Below are 24102 nucleotides of genomic sequence, written 5' to 3'. Positions count from 1 at the left end.
CAAGCTAACCGCCCGTACCACGTTCTCCGGCAATGAATTCCAGAGTCTAATTACACGTTGGGTGAAGAAAAATTTTCTCCGATTCGTTTTAAATTTACCACACTGTAGCTTCAACTCATGCCCTCTAGTCCTAGTATTTTTGGATAGCGTGAACAGTCGCTTCACATCCACCCGATCCATTCCACTCATTATTTTATACACTTCTATCATAATGGCCTATTGCGGATTAAAAACTGGCTAAAAGAGAAAACAGAGGGTAGGGTTTAAATGATTAGTATTCTCAATGGAGAACAGTAGATAGTGGAGTTCCCCAGGAGTCTATTTTGGAACTGCTGCTTTTTAACATATTTATATATGATCTAGAAATGGGAATAACTAGTGAGGTAATGAAATTTGCTGAATACACTAAGTTATTCAAAGTTGTTTAATCGCAAGAGGACCTTCTGAGACTTGGAAACTGGCTATCCAAATGGCAGATGACGTTTCATGTTAGCAAGTGCAAAGTGATGCATGTAGGAGAGAGGAACCCAAACTATAGCTATGTGATGCAAGATTCCATATTAGGTGTCACTGCCCAGGAAAAGGATCTAGGTATCATCATTGATGATACATTGAAACCTTCTGCTCAGTGTGCAGCAGCAGTTATGAAAGTAAATAGAATGTGAGCAATCATTTGGAAAGAAGTGGAAAACAAAAATGAGAATGTTCTAATTCCATTGTATCGTTCCGTGGTGCAACCACACCTCAAATATTGAGTTCAATTCTGGTCACCGCATCTCAAAAAAGACACAGCGGAATTAGAAAAGGTACAGAAAAGGGCAACTAAAATGATAAAGGGGATGGGACAACTTCCCTGTGAGGAAAGGCTAATGTGGCTAGGGCTCTTCAGCTCGGCGAAGAGATGGCTGAGGTAAGATATGATAGAGTGAGTGGAATAAATACTGAGTGGAGTGGAATAGATAGATGTGAATTGCTTGTTTACTTTTTCCAAAAATATTAAGACTAGGGGGCATGCAATTTACTACCAAGTAGTAAATCTAAAACAAACTGGAGAAAATATTTCTTCACTCAATGTGTAATTAAACTCTGGAAATCGTTACCAGAGAATGTGGAAAAAACAGCTTAGAAGGGTTTAAAAAAGGTTTGGATAATTTCCTAAAAGAAAAGTCCATAAGCCATTATTAAGATCGACTTGGGAAGATCCCATGTTTATTCTAAGATAAGCAGAATAAAGTTCGTTTTACTGTTCTGGGATCTCGCCAGGTATTTGTGTCCTGGATTGGCCACTGTTGGAAACTCAGGTGTAATTTAAGAAGATACTGTTAGAGGAGAATCCAACACGGTCGTTTGTGGGTGGTCATGCAAAGGAGCAGCTCAGCACTTCCCCGTTTTTGGTATGGGAAAGAAGCGTAAGAGCAAGCCGCAAGACTTTCCCTCTGAGTCTCAGCAGGCAGCTTCTTACCGTCAAACGTCCATCGCTGAGGCCTTTATGGTGACAAAAACGCTGGTCTCTCCTGCTCTGCTGCCTGAAACAACAGCCATGGGAGATGTCGATACCATCCTGAGCCCAGACTAGCGTCAGGCATCTCCCCCCCAGAATTGGAGCACTTGACCACGCAAGGGTTGCGGCAACTAACGTTCCAGGACAGCGCTTCTTCCGGAGAGGAGAACCCACGGTGTGGAAATGCTCCTGGATTATCCTTAAAGGAGGGGATTGGTTTAGACCAGCTAGATCAGAGTCCTTTGACTACAGCTGCAGTGCTACCTCACGAATTACTTTGGACCTGGTTTGGGAAGGTTTAACCTCCTTACATGTTGCAATTACATCTTTAACAAAAGCTGTGGTGGTGAAGAATGAGAGCTCACTGTCTACTATACAATCTTCAGTTCAGAAATTGGACCGGGGGAGTACTGTGACTCAGAAATTAAATAGTGTACTTGTGAAAGATAAGATTGTTACTAGGAGAAATTTTGGAAAATGTGATGAGGTACCTGAACATAGGTTTACTAAATTTTCCTAAGCATCCTATTTTTTCTTCTAGTCAGCTCCTGTGGAGCTCTCGGGAGGAAATTTTGATGATACCTAAGGAAGCTTGTCCTCCAATTTCTAAGATGTATTACTCTTCCTCTAAACCTAATGTTCTATAGTTCAGGTGTAGTCCCCTGAAGCAGCTCCAAATTTGGAGTTGGAAGAAATATCCCAGGACAGTTTAGACCTAACTGCATTTCTTGAAAAATCTGATTCAGGGGTGGTGCCTGAGAGACTCTGCTGGTGCTTTTGTTTTTCCTCAGGACAAAGAGCACATTTTGACATCATACTTTCACCACAGACAAAATTTGTTTCTGGGTCAGAAAGTTTGGATTTTTCCAGACTTAACAAAGGTTACACAAGAAAGGAGAAATAAATTTCTGTCAATGAGGCACCAAGTAAATTCACTTGGAGCTAAATTTATGCTACGTTTTCCTTGTAAATGTTTTGTGTTTCTTTCCCCAAATAAATATACTTTCTTTGACCTGTACCAGTTAAAAATATTTCTGGAAGGTAGGAAATTGGAATCTCTTGGGCTCAGCAGAGTAGCTGAGTAAAGCCTGTATCTAATGGATATTTGAAGCCGTCAATATATTTTGTAGCTTTACTTTAATACCCTTGCTTCAAGAGCTACATTTTCTTTGCGTTCTCCTCCTTTATTGTGGATATTGCACTATATTTTCCCCTCAACAAGAGTGGTTTTCTTTGTTACCGAATGTGCATTTCTGTATACAAGTTATCTTGTTGATTGATTGTAATGTATAAATCTCATGAATAAATAATAATAAAGAAGAAGATACTACTTTATAGGAAGTGTGATGAATGCATGGCGCAGTCTCCCAGCAGATTTGGTGGAGATGATGAATGTATCTGGATTCAAGAAAGCATGGGAGAGGCATAGCAGATCTAAGAGAGAGAAAGGGGTAGTTGAGATTAGTTGGTATGGATGGGATAGGCCATGTGGTCTTTACCTGCTATCATTCTTTTACATTTCTATGGGGTCCTTTAATAAAGATGCGCGGAAAAATGGCTTGCGGTAGTGTAGGCATGGGTTTTGGGTGCACAGCGATCCATTTATTAGTGTGCCTGCAAAAAAGGACTTTTGTTTTTGCTGAAAATGGAAATGCGGCAAAATGAAAATTGCCGCACGTCCATTTTGAATCTCAGACCTTACCGCCAGCCATTGACCTAGCGGTAAAGACTCACACGGTAAGTGAGCGATAATGACCTATGTTCGTCAAATGCCACTTGGCGCGCATCTGTTACGCTGACCCGAAAATAAAAAGTGAAATTTCCACAAGATCCACATGATAGTCGGGCGGTAACTCCATTTTGGCACGTGTTGGGCGCGCGTAGACGCTTATGCAGCTTAGTAAAAGGGCCCCTATGTTCTTAATATCACTTGCAAACATTAAGACAAAGTAGTCATGAAACCTATACCTGCTGAAAACTGCTGTCATTTCTAAAATCTTGTGTTCTCACTCCAAATTACAACAGGCACTAGATTTCACCTAATTCGAGAAACTGCTTGTCCTCCTTTGGAAATATCTCCCGATGGGACTGCAATGAGCATCACTGAGAAAAGCAAAATCACTGGGTAAGGGCAAAAATCTTAACAAGAGCAATCTACCTCTTTATAAAGAACTCGGTCTTTTTGTGTGCATGTTTGCTTGGACACTTCCCATTACCATACCCACGTGTGATATGTCTTTATAAAACATAAAAGCTGTGACATGCAGTTTAAAATAGAAATATACCTTGGGAGAGATGGTGTTATATTTTTTATTTTATTTATTTATTTATTTATTTATTCTATTTTATACTGAACTTATAGCCCGCTAATACCAATGCAGTTCACTGCGGGTTACAAAGTAAGAAATTGAACACAATGTTCAGAATAAAATACAAAACCATAAAATATTAAAACTAAAATGACTCAATTAACAAATCCCACTACAAACATTTTAAACAAAAAAGTCTTAAGCGACCTTCTGAACATTAGAAAGTCTGAGCTGTGCCTTAGCTTCAAGGGCAACAAATTCCAAAAAGCTGGAGCTTGGTAAGAAAGTGAAGATTTCAAAATTGTTATACCTAACATTCCTAACCGAAGGAAAAGACAGTAAACATTGAGCCCTTAAATGATCTGACATTCTCCCCAATAATACTATCATCACTTCTATAAAAAATAAAAGGGGGCCTCACCCTGTAACATCCTGAAGACTGTAATGCCTAACTTTAAATAAATCCAAGCCTCTACTGGAAGCCAAATATACTTTCAAAAAGTAAGGCGATAGAGGTTCGAATCTATTCAAAGAGTCCAGAATACAGCTGTGTGCTTGATTTACTTTCTGCAAGCCTCTTAAAGAGGATTTAGCACAACCCACATACATTAGTTTACAGTAATCAAGAATAGACAAGATTAATGTTTCTACTACAAGTCTAAGAACTGAGTTTTCAAAATACTTCTTAATATAACAAAGTGATTTCTTGACAACTGAATTAATTTGCAGCTTCATACTGAGTGTACTATCTGTCACCACTCCCAATAATTTGGACTCTGTCCCAAAACTAAAACAATCTCACCCCACAATTACTGTATTTCGCGGAAAGGATGGTCCAAAGATCCCAGCCATAAATATTGTGTCTTTTCTTTGTTAATTTTTAGTCTATGTTGCCCAACCCAAGATTCAATCAAATCTATACTCTTTAAAATTTGCGCATGAGTAGCATTCCAATCTTCTAAAACCGGACACAACACTGAAATGTTATCCACATATGTAAAACTTTGAAACTGTGCTTGCTCCAAAATAACCCCCAGAGACTATAAAACCATGTTGAATAAAGTTGGCAAAAGGGGCGAGCCCTGTGGCACCCCACAGGGTGACACCCAATCTTCCAAACATTCTTCCCCACACCTGACTTGGTAGGAACAATGGGACAAAAATCCCTGAAACCACTGTAAGACCACCCCAAGTAGTCCAAAGCTGTTCAACAATCCTAATAAAAGTTCATGGTCCACCAAGTCAAATGCACAGGAAAGGTTGAACTGAATTAAAATTACACATTTTCCCTGACTCAGAATGGTTTGCCTAATGCTATGATGGCTCCTATCACTGTTTCCATGCTATATCAGCTATGAAATCCCAATTAGGAATAATGCAATATTTCAAATAGATTTAAGTGATCCTCCAATTGTTGCAAAACACAACCCTCCATTAATTTAATCAATATCTGAATGGAGGCAATTGGCCTATAATTGCTAACTATCTCCAAATTTCCCTTGATGTCTTTAGGTATTGACGTTAATGCAATGTTTCCCCCTTCAAGCAGAAAAATCCCCTTGCTTAACTGCTCATTCAACCAATCCGTTAGTGAAAAAAGAAATGGAGCCAACGCATACCGCATCAAATATGCTGGACAGAAGTACAACCCATAAGATGATTTAGCATACCGCAGCAACAAACCCCTTACATCAGCTACTTCAATTTCCATAAATTGCAACCACAGTCTTATGAACTGGTATTGCAGATAACTCATCATTAAAAAACCGGAGCAATATCAAGAGCTGGAGAGAGCTGCAGTCTAATATTTCTAACCTTCGACTCAAAATACTGCGGAAGCTCAGCCGCTGGTGGCTTCTGATGCCCACTTGGCATCACTAGATCCTCTACTTGAGTGAATGAGTCCACCAGATTATACAATTTCTTCATATCAACCTTAGTGTCACCCATCAGGCTTATACTCCTGTACCTGAACTCACCAACTCTTTCTATTCTCAGCAGTTGGACTCTTCCTCCATTTTCATTCTTTACACCTACAACACCTGTTTAAGGAAAGGCTGAAGCATCTAGGGCTCTTCAGCTTTGAGAAAAGATGACTGAGGGGAGATATGATAGAGGTCTATAAAATAATGAGTGGAGTGGAATGGGTAGACGTGAATATTTATTTACTCTTTCCAAAAATACTAGGACTAGGGGGCATGCAATGAAGCTACAAAGTAGTAAACTTAATATGAATTGACTGCTTATAAAGTTAGAAAAGATATTTATTTATTTATTGGGATTTATTAACCTTATTGAAGAGATTCATCCAAGGTATTGTACAGTAGGTACAGTTTAACATCAAACTTACAATTTTGTTAACAGCATATCAATAGTAAAATATACAGGTATAAACATAAATACAATGAAAGAGGAAAACTTGAAAACAGCAAATTAAAACCTAATAATAAACAGGATCAAAAATATACACAATTAACAGCCCTGAAATTCAAATAACAGAGATATAACACGATGTCAGCATAATACTAATGAAATAAGCACACAATTAGAACATTCAAATAACATTGCTATGATACTAATGCTTTTCTACAATACAGATTGCCATATAGCTGAGGGGCCTAATGCAGATATATAGATGGGACAAGATGCATGGTACAGAGTCAGCTGAGATAAATAAATGGGTGGCTAAACTAAAGGCTAGTTCTTTGTACAATTAATCAAGATATAAGGAACTGGTCTAAGTTACAGTGTGTGTAGCAAGCTAATCCATGTGCAGAATGGGTGTATAGTCAGTTACCCTATGTATTAAAGGCTTAGGAGAAGTGCCAGGCTTTTTCCTGTTTCCTGAAGTAGAGGTAGTCTCGAGTTATTGTATATATATATATATATATATTGTAGTGCCCTTATTTGGCAACATGACCCCTAGTGATAGAGGAGACTACTGCTAGGGCTCAAGAGGTGCCAACTGGAGGCCACCAACTGATAGTTGAAAAGAGCAGAGATTGCTCCTACCTACTACTGCTAGCCACCAGAGTATACACCCTGGAGTTTTGGGGGAGTAACAGGAACGGTAAAGGGGGAGAGCTTGCACCGTCAGATGAGGGGGGAGGGTAGATTGTTGAGGGGTTTCAGGAGGTTGGGTTCATGGCACCAGCCCCTTTAAGAGGTCCCCAAGACCATCACACTCCATGTTTAAAACCTGATGCTCCAGAGAAGGAAAAATAACACTAGCTGTGTGATATGTTTCCTGAAATAACACAGCTTGCAAAGTGAAATGCACACTGCATTCTTTAATTTGCATAATAATGAGATGCTTTGCATGCATTTGTACTCTGGCATCTTTACACACATAAATTTAGGCGGTTTTGGTAGTACTATAATCCGCACCATGTTTAACTGCTCGGGTAGATTACCAGCGTCCACTAAGACATTAAACATATCTGTTAAGGGGAGCACAATCTCCTCTCCCAGTAATTTATAGAATTCCGCCTGAAAACCATCCATACCAGGGGCCTTACACAATGGGCTCTGCCGAATCCCTAGATGAACCTCTTCTGCTAGCATGGGCTTATTAAGCATCTCATTGTCTGCTGGGCACACTGACTGCAAGGACATGTGGGCCCAATAAAGCTCACTGGCCTCAGGGATATCATATAACTGCCGATAGTAGGAATAAAATTCATTGCTAATTTCCTGATCTGCCTGAACTATTATACCTCGATTCAACTTTAACGACTAAACAACGTCGTTTATAGAATAGTACTCCATGTGCATATTTTCAGTACCCAAATTTAGGCTCCATTTACTGAATCAAACCCTAAATGATAAAAATCAAATATTATTCCATTAACACAGATTAGTAATTATCCCCAAACCAGGAACCTGCACCCAGAACACCTCCAGAGTTTCCTTTTTCTAACTAGCTAAATGTATATGCCTTGCCATTTTATACAGCCAAATTTAGCTTGTTGGGGAGGGGCAGGTTTTATCTGGCTAAATATTCCTGGTTAATCGGATAAATCTTTTGAAAATTCATTCCACTAATGTTTTACTGGTATGTAGATAGATATATTTGGGGGTCTGCATCTTTGGGCTTCCAGCTCAACTGGAAGCAACCCTCTTTGGGACCCTAGCACCAAAAGCATTCATTTGCAACTATCTGGAAGTATTTCCCCCCCCCCCCCCCTTTTTAACTTTCTTTCTTAACATTTAACATCTATTCAAGCCATCCCTCTAGATGTGTGCAGCCTAAGCTTAAATAACAGTTGTCACTCTCTTGCAACAGTTTAGGCTTCTTTTTCCAGGGGGTCTATGTGGTTTAGTTTAATTAAGCTTAATACACCGCCTTTCATGAAATCAAAGCGGTTTACCATCCACTATAAAAACAACATAATAAGTGAAAGGAAATAGGAACTCCAACTTAAATAGTACGAGAATCATGGCAACTACAAGAAAAGAATTATTACCAGAAAACAGAGAAATTGAAAAATTGTTTTCTTTTATGTATGTATTTATATGCAGAATCCCAACAGTGTTGGGTGAACTGTTGCCAGCACGTGGATGGCATTACTGGGAGACCATGGTGACTGGTTGCAAAGTATTCCGGATTGGAGCCTGTTATAGTTCCACGCCAGGAAACTGGGTCCTGGGGGAGAACAATACTTCATGGTGTATGTATTGTCAATCGACAACAACAAGGTAAAATTTACTCGTTTGGTTGGTTACTATAGCACCAAGGATTCTGCTGTATATCTCTTATTTAATGAATTAGGGTTCATTTTTGGGTGAAATTGTGTAATGTGGTAAAAGAAAGTGGTTTTAAAAATTTGAAAATATGGTCTGGTTTGGAATGATCTGACATTTTATTTATTTATTTATTTTTGTTACATTTGTACCCCGCGCTTTCCCATGGGTGTCTGTGTGACTTTTATTGAAATTCTGTGTAATTGTGACTATGTTTTACAAAGAAAAGTATTTTTCCCATTGATGTCAATGGGAAAAATGGGATTACTACTACTACTACTACTTAACATTTCTAGAGGGCTACTAGGGTTACGCAGTGCTGTACAGATGAACAAAAAGGACAGTCCCTGCTCCAAGGAGCTTACAATCTAATGGGTGAAATGTCAAGTAGGGGCAGTCCAGATTTCTGGGGGTCTTTTACTAAAGCTTAGCTCGAGTTATCTGCAGCAGGGCCCATAGAAATAAAATGGGACTTACTTAAGATCAAGCTAAGCTTTAGTAAAAGACCCCTTCTGCAAGGTCCATGAATGAAAAAACAGTAAACATTCCATGTACTTGTGCCTGATTGGCTCAGGAGGGTCAAGTGGATCAGCCAAGTCCCCGTCGCCTGGGTAACGGGAGTTGTAACTGTTGTCAGAGGAGGCGGAGCTCTAGACTTCAGCCTCCAGAGAAAGCACCTGTGTGCAGTGTTGCCAGGTGGGCGGTTTTCCGCGACCCGCCGCGGGAAATTTTTGCCCGCGGCGGGTTGCGGTTTTTTGGGCGGCTTTTTGGGTTTCTGTGCGGTTTTTTGGGCGGCTTTTTGCCTTTTTCGGCCGCGGGGGGGGCGGGGTTAGTGACGTTTTTTAGGCGGGGTTAGTGACGTTTTGGGCGGGCCGATGACGTGGGAGGCGGGGCCGATGACGTGGGAGGCGGGGCCGATGACGGGGAGGCGGGGCCGATGACGGGGAGGCGGGACCGATGACGTGGGAGGCGGGGCCGGTGACGGCGGGGGCGGGGCCGATGACGGCAGGGGCGGGGGTGATGACGCGGGGGTGGGGGTGTCAGGGGCGGGGTTTGTGTTTGGGCGGGTTTTGGGCTGGTTTTTGGGCTGGATTGGGCTAGAAAAAAATTTTCCACCTGGCAACCCTGCCTGTGTGCAACTCTGATGTGGGAGAGCACTGGAAAGTGAAAAAACAAGTGCTGAAGTGAGAGAAAAAGTTTATTTGAAAAACTGAGGGGGTCTTTACCAAAGTGGCAGTAAACCCAATGCGGGCTTACCGCTTGCTAGTCTGGAACTACTGCTGGCCCAACATGGCCACCGGCGGTATTTCCAACTGGAGTATGCACCATTTCCACCGCTCTAGAAATTTTTTTTTTTTCTGTAGCGCAGCACTAATCCAGCAGTAATCGGTATTGTGCGCTGCCTGGTTACTGTGGGAGCCCTTACCACCACCTTAATGGGTGGTAAGTGCGCCCCGCTGCATGTCCACGCGGTAAGGGCTATCTTACTGTGTGGCCATTTTTTTTTGGGGGGGGGGGGGGGGAGGCATTTTACCCCTGCCACTACCTCACAGCCCTTTTTCTCACAGCTTAGTAAAAGGACCCCTGAGTTTGGAAAGTGTTGGCTCCTTTCTTAGAAACTGCTAACTGACATTCTGCTTTAAGCTGTATCACTAGTGTGACAGGCTGGAAGGACAGTCCTAAGCTGAGAGTGTCTTCCAAGAGAGAGACTAAGCCTGTTCTGTGTGCTAGTGATTAAAAGTGTCTCTCTTGTCTTAGGTGGTCAAAGTAAAAGCTTGGCTGAATTGCTGCTGAATGAGTGCTGAAAGCACTGGCAGTGAGAGAAGGCAGTGTGCCTAAAGTGAGGAGCAATGATTCAGTGAGATACTGTGTTGAAAGTGTTGGCCAAGACTCCTGAACAGCCTGGCTCCTGTAGAATAGGGATACAGTAAAATAGGAAGCCCAGTAGGGCTAATAATTACATTTTATTTTTAACTAGCTAGTAGCCCACAGTAATCCATACCCAAGGAGTCCAAGCCTGCTGTTAAGCAAGGGAGTTAGGGTTTTATCTCGTTTGAGTCTGGTGTAAAGACAGGTGCCAAGCCTCCAGAGAACAGCACGTTGCTGGAGGGAGCAGCATGGCCCCCCCACGCAAGCAAGGCCAAAGCCTAGTGAAGAGAGAGCTTCAGATAAGTGGCAACAGCGTTCACACACCTTAAAAAGGAAAGCAAATGCTACTTGGGGACTTGGCTAGCACTGGGGAGGAGTCCACTTACCTGTGGAAGAGTCTGTAGTCCTCATACCTTCTGGTTCAGCTGAAACCTGAAAGATAAAGTAGAACCACAAACAGGGTTGCCAGGTGGAAAAATTTTTTCTCGCCCAATCCAGCCCAAAAAACAGCCCAAAACCCGCCCAAACACAAACCCCGCCCCTGACACCCCCCCCCCGCGTCATCACCCCCGCCCCCGCCGTCATCAACCCCGCCGTCACCGGCCCCGCCTCCCCCGTCACCGGCCCCGCCTCCCCCGTCATCGGCCCCGCCTCCCACGTCATCGGCCCCGCCTCCGACGTCATCGGCCCGCCCAAAACGTCACTAACCCTGCCCAAAAACGTCACTAACCCCGCCCCCCGCGGCCGAAAAAAAGGCAAAAAGCCGCCCAAAAAACCGCCCAAACGACCCAAAAGCAGCCCAAAAAACCGCAACCCGCCGCGGGCAAAAATTTCCCGCGGCAGGTCGCGGAAAACCGCCCAATTGGGCGGTAAAACCGCCCACCTGGCAACACTGACCACAAAGGATCAGTCCTTTAAGGGAAATTTGAGTAACAAAAGAGTAAAAGACAAAAGCTGAAGGGTTAATTTTAGAAGGGAATACTTACCTGATAAATACTTTTGGTCACATCCTTTTTGAAGTTTCAAAAGTTTAATGGCTAATTCTGAGGTACACACTTCAAATTAACCACTAAGAAGAATAGTTAGAACTACTGGAAAGAAAAATTTGCAAATGTTGTGAAATTCGTTCCAATTCACAGCAGGTTGTGCATGTTAAACATCCTCTGCACCTGGAACCACTATATGTATATATATAGATACTCACATATATATCAACCTACAAATAGAATAAGAAAACAGAAAAATAAATCAGACAACAGAAAAAGTAAAAAAAGGTGGAAAAGGTGACTGTCCCCCAGATTCTATAAATAGTGCTGGGTGCCGATTTTTTTCTGGCATCCAAATTTGGGTGCATTTTATTGAATCTGGTCCTATGTATATGTGTATCTATGTACCTTCTGAGTTATACCACCTCAAACAGAGAGTAGTAGAAAGAGCCCTTATCAGGTAGTGCTGCAAGAAAAAAAAGAAGCATAATATAAAATCATTTCAAAGGAACAAGACTAATTTCCATATCATGATACATTGGAAATCAGGCCCAATTGTGACCTTTGAGTAGGAGAGGAACCAGTGAGTCACCAACCAATAAATCTTTTATGATCATGTATGACTTCACCAGACTTGTCCTGTCAAAATGCAGAAAGTGTGGCAAAAATAGTATGTAAAAATTAAAAAGACTTTCTTCCGAAGCCTGTCTTTTAGATTAAATTGATGGAAATCGGTGAAGCAGAATTTGAAACATGAGCCATGTTAGAGTTGTTATTCTTCTAGGAGTACTAGAAAAAAGTCTTTGGAAGAAAGTCTTTTTAAGCATTATCTTAGGCAAGTGCATTTATATATTTTTGGTTGAAGCATTAACATGATGAGATTTTGAATGCCGTCAAAAATCAGACTAATGACAATTTCAGTGAAAGGCATATCAGTTGTCAGCTCATATTCCCTCTGATGGTTGAAAAAAAATTTCTTTAGAACAGTGGAGTTATTAATATCCAGGGCTGGCTCAAGGGATAGTGGTGCCCTGAGCCAACTTGCTTTGGAGGTGCTCCCCATCACACCACTTCCAGCACCAACCCCTTGGGATTGGCATCTCTTCCGCCCTTGAGCCAGCATCTCTTCTCCCCCTCCCCCTGGTCCAGTCTCTCTTTCCCCCTCTTTCACTTCCCTGTGATCCTGTAAAATTTATGTTGGTTGCTGGCCACAGCAGCAGCACTACTGGCTGCCTTCAGCCAGCCCCTGGGTCTTCCCTCTGCTGTGTCCTGCCCACAGAAAATTACATCAGAGGAGACAGGATGCACCAGAGGGAAGACCCAGGGGCTGGCCAAAGGCAGTCACTGTTGCTGGTGCTGCTGTCAGTGACTTATGTAAACTTTAGAGGACCACAGGGAAGAGAGAGAGAGGTGAGGAAGCAGTGCTATACCCATGAGGAGGGGGAAGAGAGAAGGGGAGAGACCAAACTGGAGGGAGGGAGCAGAAAAAGCTTAACCTATATACCAGGTGAGGTCAGAGTCTGGATATTTTGGAACCTTTGATTGCCAGCGCCCTGGGCCAGAGCCTTGCCTGGTGCAATGGTTATCCCGGCCCTGTTAATACCAGTGATAGTTGAGTGTAATGTGCCTTCATAAAACAGGCACCTTTTTCAAACTTTGACATAGGTACTCTCTTACAAAACTACTCCCCACGTGTCAAATGGAGTCTGGCTTAACTCATTAAGGAACTTTTAGCAAAAGGTTTTCTCCCATTTTGTCTATGGAAAAAAAATCTTTAGTAAGCTTAAGCCTGCTTAATGTCTTTTCTGAAAGAGCTGTATGATATAATAAACGCATCTCTGAGGCATTGTTCCAGCCCGTCTTTTAAAAAAAGGCTGTTTTCTGCCCCAACCTAAAAAAGTCTTCCTTGGATGCTCCCTGTCCCAAACTTCGCAGACCCACTTTCAATTTTCTTAAAAAAAAAAGTTATTAGAATGGGTAATGGCTCAGGGGTCTTTTTACAAAGGAGTGCTACAAATAAGCATATGCTAAACGCTAGAGATGCCCATATTTTCCTATGGGCGTCTCTATTAGCACATGCTAAAAACAATACCATGCCTTTGTTAAAAAAAACAAACAAACCCTCAGTTAATAAAATGGGTTCAGGCCATCTTGGAAGATCTTGAGATTTTTTGACCCTTATCAGTTTGGGTTCTTAGAGGGCATAACACCTCCACTAACCTGTTTTAATTGTTGGATAGTTTATGCCAAGTATTGGGTGCAGGGTGTGTACAGTATGTGGCGGTTAAAGCAGAACAAAGGAGCAGGACCAGTCTGTTGAAGTCATATATGATCACAAAAGATTTATTGGTTGGTGACTCACTGGTTCCTCTCTTACTCAAAGGCCACAATTGGGCCTGATTTGCAATGTATCAGTGATATGCAAATTAGCCTTGTTCCTAGGCCAAATACTTGCATTTCAATATCCCTATAAACAGTCCTGTTTGCGGCCTCAGGACTGGAATTAGGAATATCTGTGTAGTTTTGATCTGTTGGAATGGTTGTGACCCCACCTTGGAACCGTGGTCTATCAAAGTATTGTTAATCAATAAATAGTACAGTAGAGCACAATTGGAACTGAGTCCATTTTGGATATTGCATCTTTCTGCATAATAATATATTTTTTAATAACAGAGTTTTGAATGTGGGGTTTTTTTTCTGAATAATGGATTGCACAGGGCCAACTAGTTTTCTGATAGCTGAGGTATTTTTGGATAACACATCACAGCTCAAGACTGTATCATTTTTTTGTCTTAGGAATGATGAGAGTTTCCAGTTAACAGGTTTGCAAATGAATAGTGCTTTACTGTTTTATACTGATGACAAAACTTGTACATAAATACAGATATTAACAGATATATCAGCCTACCAGGGAACTGAAGAAACAAAAGAGTACCTAACTAAGGGCTTCAATTACAAAGCCGCGCTACTGATTCACCTTCGGCAAATGAGCGAAAGCCCATATGAATTGAATGGGCTTCCTCTCATTTGCCGCACCAAGAATTGGTAATGCAGCTTTGTAAAAGAAGCCCTAAATGACTTGCAAAACAATTAGGCTGAGAGACTGTAAAATGTTACTATAACACTGACACATAGGAGCCAGCTCTATGGGTACAAGTGGGTGCTGAGAACACAAATATAGAGCAAGCTCCTTCATTGTGTCTAGGGAAGGGTATGTTGTTTTGTGTTTGACACCTTTAATCATTTTGAAATGTTGGCACCTATAAACTGCCATGCAGACGTGAAATCTGAAGCATGGGTAATATGAACATTGTATTGCAGTCAACTAACAAATGTCACTGACCCCCGAATTCTGTGTAGCACGCCTAGAGAGCCGCGTTGAAATCCAAGCGTGTTCTGCAACAACGCATGCAACTTAATTGACTTAACAAGCTAATCAGTGTTGTTAACAGCACTTAACAAGCAATAATGAGCACTAATTGGTAATAATTAGAATTTACGCGCACATCTCCCTAAGCGTATTCTGTAACTCACTGCACCTAAATTTTAATGCTTGCATGCAAAATGGGTGTGCTTATGGGTGGGGAATGGGCGTTTTGTGGTCATTTCAAAATTTATATGCGTTGTGGAATATGGCCTTCTGCACCTACATCTACTCACCAGGATTTACCCCATGTTTATGGAGGTGCTAGGATATCAACTAAGTGTATTCTTTATACCGTGCCTAAATCTAGGTGCAGCTTATAGAGCACGTTTAGGTGGAAATGTTTTCAATGCAAATTTTCTAGGCGCCATATATAGAATCTGGTCCTGAGTACTAGGAGATAAACATCTTACCTTGGCTATGTAATCATCTGTGAAAAGTTAAGAGCCAGCAAATAAATTGTTCAATGTTTCACTATTTTTGTCATCTTTAGTTTTCATTTCCTTCAGTTTCAGTTGCAGGTTCCTCCATGCTGGGGTGGTGAGTGATGTCCTGGTGACCGAATGCCCTGTCAGGATTGGCACTCTTCTGGATTACAGCAGTGGCAGGATTTCATTCTTCAGTGTACAGAAGGGACAGTTACTCCTCTGCATCAAACACAAGTTTACAGAGGCTGTCCACCCTGCCTTCACTCTAGAGACACCAGGACAGCTTCACCTTCACACAGGCATAGAAACTCCAGAGTTTGTCAAGCACAGCTAGTTCATCCCACCATTCTCTTGAAGACAAGTGATTACTGGTTCCTTTGATAAATTGAATGTATTGTGTACAAGAGAAGCCTACTAAGAGATTATGGGTTGCCAGGAGAAAAGAAATTCACATGTGTGAACAGTGGAATTCAGTTTTCAGAGATGAAGTAATTATGCCCTTTTTGTAGTTTCTTGAATTGATATCCTTGGATGTGATGTAATTTTATTGCTTATTAAAAGTGAACTGAATTTTGCTAGAAAATACATTTCTTACTTTAAAAAATTAGGCAAAGTTCAGAGATAAAATTCTGAAGTAGTCAGATACCTCCAATGCCATTTCATTTAAAACTGCCTTTCAATGAATTACAGTAGTTTATGCTATTCTTAAGTTATATTGTTTATTTTGAACAGTCTATTGTGGAGGTAATTTTAAGAGGCCTCACTTGATTCTTACACATAGAAATGGCCAATGCAGGTAAATTGCTATTTAACAAAGCCACTTTTACATGTGTAAAAGCCACAACGTGTGTAGTGTTAAAAGGACATGCTGTAGGTGGGTTGTAGGTGAGGTTTGGGCAAGGGCTAAAAGTGTGTGTGTATTTCTGATTTTACAACAGGATTACACATTGAATTGGTTTCCCTCACTATCTTGCAACTTCTACCATTCCATACTCTCCTACCCGGCTTCTCCAATCTGTGAACGACCACCGGCTTGTTCTTCCTAACCCCAAGGCTGCCCAACTTGAATTTACCCATCACCATGCCTTCTTTTTTGCAGCTCCTTTCCATTTGAATTCACTTCTGCTCACTATTCGTGGAGAACTTTCTTTGAAAAATATCAAATCAGCCATTAAAAGCTGGGTTTCAAGCAAGCTTTTAACATTACATAGCTTGTGTGTATAGAGCCTTGTGTCTCTCATCTGGTTTTCTTCTTCCCTCCTCCTATCCCCTTCCCCTTACCTTCTCTTCTGTTCTGTTCTCTTCTCTTCCCTGGATATCTGGATTCTTTCTTTTGCTGTTTAGAGTGAGTTTGATTAGATTAATATGTTTCTTCCTGTCTGGCACTGTAGTTCCTTTGCTACCTTATTTTTAGTCTGTAAACCGCCCTGATCTGCAAGTTAGCTTGGGCGGAATAGCACATTTTAAAAACTAATGTATAAACTATATACATTTAAAATGTGGACATCAGCATTTACATCTATTCTGAGGCAGACATGTCAACTAAGTGTTTGCTGGACCTGGAGTTTGTACTAGTCATTGAGGGGCCAGTTGTACTTACCTCTCTGATGTATTAAAAAAACCATGTCCAAATGTCAAAAAAAATAATTAGCTTGGTTCCTTTATTGGCTCATCTGGAACATTCAGTTTTCTAATAATGAGGGGTACAAATGCCATAAATAAATAAATAAATAAAATCCACTACTTAAGCACAGAAGTGCAACACTAACACATGCCAGAAGTCAGCAAAAACTTGTGTGATGCCACTCTTTCTTGGACATGGTTTTTGATAAAATGGCTGTTCCGTCTGACTGTGATGCAAAATAAATATGTAGTCCCACACAAATTTTACAGTTTCTACAAAACCTTCTGTGTTCAGCGAGCCTTTTGTAAAATACACAAAATCTGCCTTTGTTCTGAATTCTGAAATTCTGCAAAATAAATTCTAAGGATTATTTTTAGAAGCTAAGTGGTTTCATGAATTGTTCTTTGCCTTTCACCACTGGGGCTGGCTTTCCTATGAATACTGAGGAACTTATTTTTAACAACTGAGCTTTTTTTTCCATATCAACTGCAGGGGTGTAGCCAGACAACAGATTTTGGGTGGGCCTAGGCAAGAAGTGAGTGGGCACCAACTGTTCTCCCCCTCCCCCACCCCAAAAAAATATCTAAGATGGCGGGAAAATGCTTCTCTCCACCTTGGTAGTCTGCAGTAGGCTTGCACTGAAAACGGAACATGCGCAGGTGCCAGTAACGTGGAAAGCAGCGCTTTTGTTACTCTCAGGGGGAAGTCTTCAGCTGGCAGAGCTTGGGATCCTCAATAACTACAGCTAAACGTGTGCTACTGTTGGGTGAGCCTGAGCCCTAACTGGGTGGGCCACAGCCCAACCAGGCCCACCTGTGGCTACGCCACTGATCAACTGTCTGTTACAGATTTAGAGCTGATATTAGTCCCTTTAGGATTTGTTTCTTTGATGTTTCAGTTTTAAAGAAATATATCTTCTCTCAACATACTTTGAAAAACAACACATTTTATTTTCTGATAACTGTTTCAAGTGGGAATGACAAAGCTTGAACATGTATTACAAAACTGATTATGTGTTATTTTAAATCGCCTAAGAACTGCAAAGAATCCTTTAAATATAACTGTTAATGTAGGACTTTATTTATTTATACTTTCACCTTGGTTATGGTAGTTAATGATCTAATTGCCAAATTATCCGTTTTTGCTTACCGTAATAGACAAATTTTGAGTCAGTTGTCTAACCAGCTCAAACATGAGCTCTGGAAATTGAACTTAGAAGCGTACAGGATTTGCCTTTCTAGTTTAATGTGGGACCTACTTTTGGGTTGGTTGCATGTACATACGTGAGTACATGGCTCTTAACACGGTGCAGAAAAACACCTGACCTAGGTAGCCTGATTTTGACAAGTTTAGGAAACTTTTCAGCTGAAACTAGGTGGCTAGGTTTATGTATGAAAATGTATGTGAATCTAAGCAACCAAACTCATGTTGCCTAAATGCAAGCCTACTATTACATTGCCTAGGTTTGGGCACCTACTTTAAGTACCCAGGTGCCCAAAATCACTGCTAAATATGTAACTTTTTGCCCCAGACTTAACCCTGCACCTGGAACCACCCACATTTTGAGCAGCTAAAGTTTTCTCCTTAGTGCAGCTCAATTTTCAGTAGAGCTGATTTGAAAATTAACACAACTACTTTTAATGATACCAGTAAAGAACACGTGCCTGAATTCCTTTTATTTTTGTTACCTTTGTACCCTGCGCTTTCCCACTCATGGCAGGCTCAATGTGGCGGGCAATGGAGAGTTAAATGACTTGCGCAGGGTCACAAGGAGCTGCCTGTGCCAGGAATTGAACTCAGTTCCTCAGGACCAAAGTCCACCACCCTAACCACTAGGCCACACATGTGGAAGGTAATTTTATAATGTTTTTGTGTATATATGAGTTCCTATAAAATTAGGTCACACCTAAAATCAAGTGTGGCATAAGCCAATGCATACTGGTATGGCTCAGGAGTGGAGTTTGGGCAGAGAATGGGTGGAGCTGTGATTTGCACATTTATTTTATAAAATACCCCCTTTAGGAGGGCGAAACACAGCCATGTCGGGCTTTTGACTGTTTCAAACTTTTATGGTGAATAAATTCATCTTTTTATGAAAGAGTTTTTGGCAATTTGCTTCTTTTTTTCTCCCGTGCTAGTATTTTATAAAGACAGATAGGGTTAATATTACACTTTTGCAAGTACTCTCTAACTTTAACCCTGGCCAAATTAATGTGAGCTCATTCCATAAGAATCACTCACATTCTTTATAATTCAAACAGGAAACCAGTTTAAAACCTTTTTAGTTATCCAATCTTAACAGTTGCCAGACAGGAGGAGAGCTGTACACTGTACCAGTGGCATTTTATTCAACACTGGCATTTCCTTTTAGTCTGTCTAGTTTCCCGTTTGAACTGCAGAGAGTGTGAATGGCTGTCGCTGGAGGATCTGGCATATGTTTGTGTTTATTCCTCTCTGGAGTCAGTTTTCTTTGAGCTTATATTGCGGCTAGTTTGCCTTTAGCCTAATGTTACCTCCATTAAGGGGTCGGGCGCGCACACACACACACGGTGTATTCATGCATTCAAACATATGTACGTGTTGTATTCACACACGCATGCACACACACATGTGTTGTATTCACACACACACGTATTCTCTTTGTTTTGCGTCAAGGCAGGTTTTGGGTAGTCCATGCAGAGGGGAAGTCACACATCCAGGTCAGGACGTAAAGAATTCCTATACTGATTTATATAAGGCTGTGCCAAATGTACAGCGTCTTGTCAATCAGGTGCAGGAGTGTACATGTAAGTCCCTTCACATACAGAGGGTGTGTAATATTGTAAGGTACACAGAGACTGGGTTAGACTAACATTCTAGAACAGGATCTGGGCGCCCAGATATAGTATAGGCTTTCCATGTAGGCATCAGGGTTCCTAAATGGAGGTAGCCACTTATACAATAGCTCCCTTAGAGGCAGATGCACTAAAGCTAAATGAGCCTTTAATGACCCTCCAACAAGGAAAATTTGATCCGTTGCATGCATCAAAGGGCTTTTACCGAGGAAGCCAGCAGCTAACGAAAACGGAATGGAGATGAGCAATTAGTGTGAAAACCCCATTGAAACGACATGCACTAACCTTTTACGATTGCCTTTACGCAGGAAAAAGGCAGGAAATCTAACGAGAGGTCTGGACCTCTCGTTAGGACAGCTCTGTGCCAGGAAAAATCATTAAGTGAAAAAATAAACAAACTTTGAGCCAATCCCAGCGCATTAGCAGAGCTAAAAGCGCTGTGATTGGTCCAAAGGACGTCAGAAAACACATCAAATAAAAAAAATAAAAAAACGATCGGGAGGGGGCTCTCATTCTTAAAATCAAACAAATGCATCATTCAGTTCATTCTGATCAAGAAAATCCTGCAATTGATCCAACACAAGTTTCTCTAAATCTTTCCCAGAAACCTCAAAGATGAGATCGATCGACAATTAGCAACTACTTTAGGGTCAAGAATACTACCTTTCAACAGAGTTGAATTGCTGTAATTTCTATTCTGGGCCCGTGCAGCGCCTCTCTCCTCTGTCTGAAGGCGCTGCACGGGCAAGAAGAAAGCTGATGCCTGCCTTCGCCCAGCTTCTGTCGCGCGTCTCTCTCCTCCTGGGCCCGCCCCTGTCTGACGTCGGTAACCTACGTAGGTTACTGACGTCAGACAGGGGCGGGCGCAGGAGGAGAGAGACGCTCGACAGAAGCTGGGCGAAGGCAGGCATCAGCTTTCTTCTTGCCCGTGCAGCGCCTTCGGACAGAGGAGAGAGGCGCTACACGGGCCCGGTAAGAGGGAGGGGGGCCCGATGGAGGAGGGGAATGGCGGCGACGACCCCAAGAGGGGGCGGGGCACAGGGCGGAGGATGTCGGGAGGCGGAGCTGAGGTGAGACAGAGTAGTGAGGAAGGGAGGGGGGCCAGGGCTGCTAAAGGTACGTTTGCTTTTATTCTTGCTTTTTAATTTAGAATGCAGGGGGAAGTGGGGCGGGGGGAACGGCGACCACGGGTGGGGGGGGGCAAGGACGGCCATACAGGACGCTCCTGACCAGCGCCTTTGCCCCCTCCCGACCCTTTTTTTTTTATTTTTGTTTTGATTTGGGAGCCATGTGCTTGTGATTTGACTGTGTTTTGACTGTTTGTGGCATGCGCAGAGCAGCTAACATAACGCTTGGCTGCTCCGCGCATGATTTGGGGGCCGATTAACGATGTGTATTGTGATTCTTTGATACATTGTACGTTAGGGACTTTAACGATTTAGATTTTTTTATGTTTGGTTGCTGCATCTGCCTCTTAGTGCTGAAATTTTATATTATGATGTAAACCGTTCTGTTTTGTGAATGCAGTTTGAAACGGTATACCCCTCTCCCTGCAGGGAACCGCAGAGTGCCTGCACCTTGTTTCCTGGTCCCCTAGACGAAGCAGTAATCACAACTTTGCACATACTCTTCAACAATAAAGTGAAATGTTACTGAACAGCTACTATTACATGCAGTAAACCAAGGTAGAAAGATTATTACAAAAAAACAAAAATTTGATTTAAGCATAGAACATGTGCTTAAAACACCGCTTGTAATCTTTGTAGATAATGCACTGGAAATAAAACCAGGTATTACATGTTTCTAAATTATGCATTTTCCCCATAGTAACATAGTAAATGACGGCAGATAAAGACCTGAACGGTCCATCCAGTCTGCCCAACAAGATAAACTCTTTTTACATGGTATGTAATACTTTATATGTATATCCGAGTTTGATTTGTCCCTGCCTTTCTCAGGGCACAGACCGTAGAAGTCTGCCCTGCACCAGTTTTATTCTTCAAATACCGGCGTCGCCACCCAATGTCTGCTAAGATTCCATAGATCCATTCCTTCTAGACAGGATTCCTTTGTGTTTATCCCACACATGTTTGAATTCCATTACCGTTTTCATCACCACCACCTCCCGCAGGAGGGCATTCCACGTATCTACCACCCTCTCCATGAAAAATTACTTCCTGACATTACTCCTGAGTCTGCCCCCTTCAACCTCAATTCATGTCCTCTAGTTCTACCACCTTCCCATCTCTAGAAAAGGTTCGTATTCTTCCCCCTCACCAGCTCTAGGATCCCAGACCCTGCTGCTCACGGTGCCTAGACCCTGTTTGGCATCATACAAAACTGGGCTGTCCCTCTCGTAGCTAGCCTGTCTCCTGTATAGGATGCCAGAACCACAAATAGAGAGTCCTAGTTCATCTCTCTGGAAGTCCCGGAGCTGAAAAGAAGTACCCACCACTTGCAACAACCACGCATGCAGTTTAGACGTGGAAGAGCTCCATTTAGACAATGGGGCTCATCCACAGATTGTGGTCTTAGATTATGCCTCAGGTGCATCGGTAAAGAGAAAAATGAATCTGTGAAACACTGATATCTGCCTTTGGTTTAATTTTTTTCTTCTTATGGTAATAGCTATCTTGCCAAGCTACTTGTTAATAACACCTCAGACCCCCCTTTGATATGGCTTTCCCTATAATTTACTAAGGGCTCCTTTTACAAAGCTGTGCTACAGTTAGCGGCAAGCTGAATATGAAGAAACCCATGGGAATAGAATGATCTTCTTCACATTTGGTGCACCTCTAATTGGTAGCTCAGCTTTGTAAAAGGAACCCTAAGTATTTTGTCACCTATATATGTACAGGTTTCATATGTCTTTCATTTTTATTATTAGTACTGCATGCATGCAAGTACCGTGCCTTTTCTTTTGGGAAGACGTATTCTTGAAATTGTTTTGACGATTTCAGTAAAGAAAATTTAAAATAGAATCAATGGGCCCAATATTCAAAATGATTTAACCAGGCAGGAGAGGCTCCTTCCCAGATAAATCAAACTGAGCAGGTCTGGAGGGAATATTCAACGGCACTTAACCAGGGCAGTGCCACTGAATATCCCCTCTGACCACCATGCGGGGCTGGTGTTAGACATTCAGGGTCCCAGGGCAGAAGCCAGGGAGGGGGCCCAAAAGCTGGCCTTCAGCATATGCCTCCTTTAGCTAGAGGCAGGTTTGGGCCCCTTATCATATGGGGGCCTAGGGCAATTGCCCTGTTTGCCACCCCATGACACCGACCCTGCCACCGTAGTATTGTCCAGGTGGTGGAAGCAGTCTGGGAGCAGAGTGCTGATGCTCATATAGCTAACTAGTCATGTAGGACCACACAATAGCAGTCCTATCTTCGCCTGGTTAGCTGCATGGGTATGGCACTGAATATCAGTCATATCCATATAACTTCTGGGTATTACAAATGACTTGGATATTCTGAATATCCAAGACTACATTAGCCAGTGGTAGTGAGCTCTTATAAAAGCGCTGACCGCTGCCAACTCAGTATTGACCCTAATGAATCTAGCATGAAAATTTTAGGAATTGTTCATAGCTTTCCATGTCCCCCAGATTCAATCTATATGCACTTAGGGGGAAATTCAGTAAATGGTACCCAAAGGTAGGTGCTGGGATGATCCGTACTTAGCTAATATTCTGTAAAGGACACTTTACATAGAATGACCTCTGCAGAATACTAAATTAGCAAGCATTTCATGCTTAACTTTGGCCACTAGTACTTCCACCTGCCCAAGATTTGGGTAAATGCTTGCGCCCAACTGATGGCAGTTAGGTGCAGAAATGCAGGTAATATATAACACTAGTAAAAAAGCCCCGTTTCTGATGCAAATGAAACGGGGGGGGGGGGGGGGGGGCTAGCAAGGTTTTCTTCAGAGTGTGCATGTGGGAGTGTGTGTCCCTGCCCTCTGCCCTCTCTCCCTCCCCCCTCCCCCCTCCGAGTCCAGTCCTTCAGTGTTAAGTTTCCTGCTGTTCTGTGTGTGTGTTACAGAGAGAGTGAGGGCATCTCTCTCCCCTCCCCCCTCTGAGTCCTTCACTGTTACAGAGAGAGGGATTTCGTGCTGTGCTGTTTTCCTTCACTCATGGGGAAACCGGATATCTCTGGCGCTTCACACTTCCGGCTGGAGGCTTCATAGAACGTTGGTGGTGCCTTTTATATATATAGATTGTGCCTAAATTCTGAGAACGCCCCTCCCATGCATGGCTACACTCCTTTGGAGTCGTACACTATGAAATTTAAGCACATATGTTATAGAATAGGGCATAGGGCAGATCTGCATGTAACTCCTAATTACTGCCTATTAAGTGCATATTAACACCAATAATTGATTA

The 24102-nt window shown here is 42.2% G+C and overlaps 1 protein-coding gene across 2 annotated transcripts in view; it reads left to right on the top strand.

Annotated features, from left to right (window-relative positions):
• The window catches only part of CMYA5 (cardiomyopathy associated 5), a 146644-nt gene extending 129376 nt beyond the window's left edge, over nt 1-17268 (top strand). For both annotated transcript variants that reach the window (XM_030193228.1, XM_030193227.1), the window contains 3 exons: nt 3527-3626; nt 8332-8508; nt 15342-17268. In XM_030193228.1, the coding sequence (XP_030049088.1) occupies nt 3527-3626; nt 8332-8508; nt 15342-15594 (530 nt within the window). In that variant the 3' untranslated portion in view covers nt 15595-17268. The remainder of the gene's footprint in view (nt 1-3526; nt 3627-8331; nt 8509-15341) is intronic.
• The last annotated feature ends 6834 nt before the right edge of the window (nt 17269-24102 follow it).

Source organism: Microcaecilia unicolor, chromosome 2, assembly GCF_901765095.1.
Source record: "Microcaecilia unicolor chromosome 2, aMicUni1.1, whole genome shotgun sequence".
In the NCBI taxonomy this organism is placed as follows: domain Eukaryota; kingdom Metazoa; phylum Chordata; class Amphibia; order Gymnophiona; family Siphonopidae; genus Microcaecilia; species Microcaecilia unicolor.
Note: the sequence above shows the minus strand (reverse complement) of the source record. Positions and strands in the feature narration are given on the sequence as shown.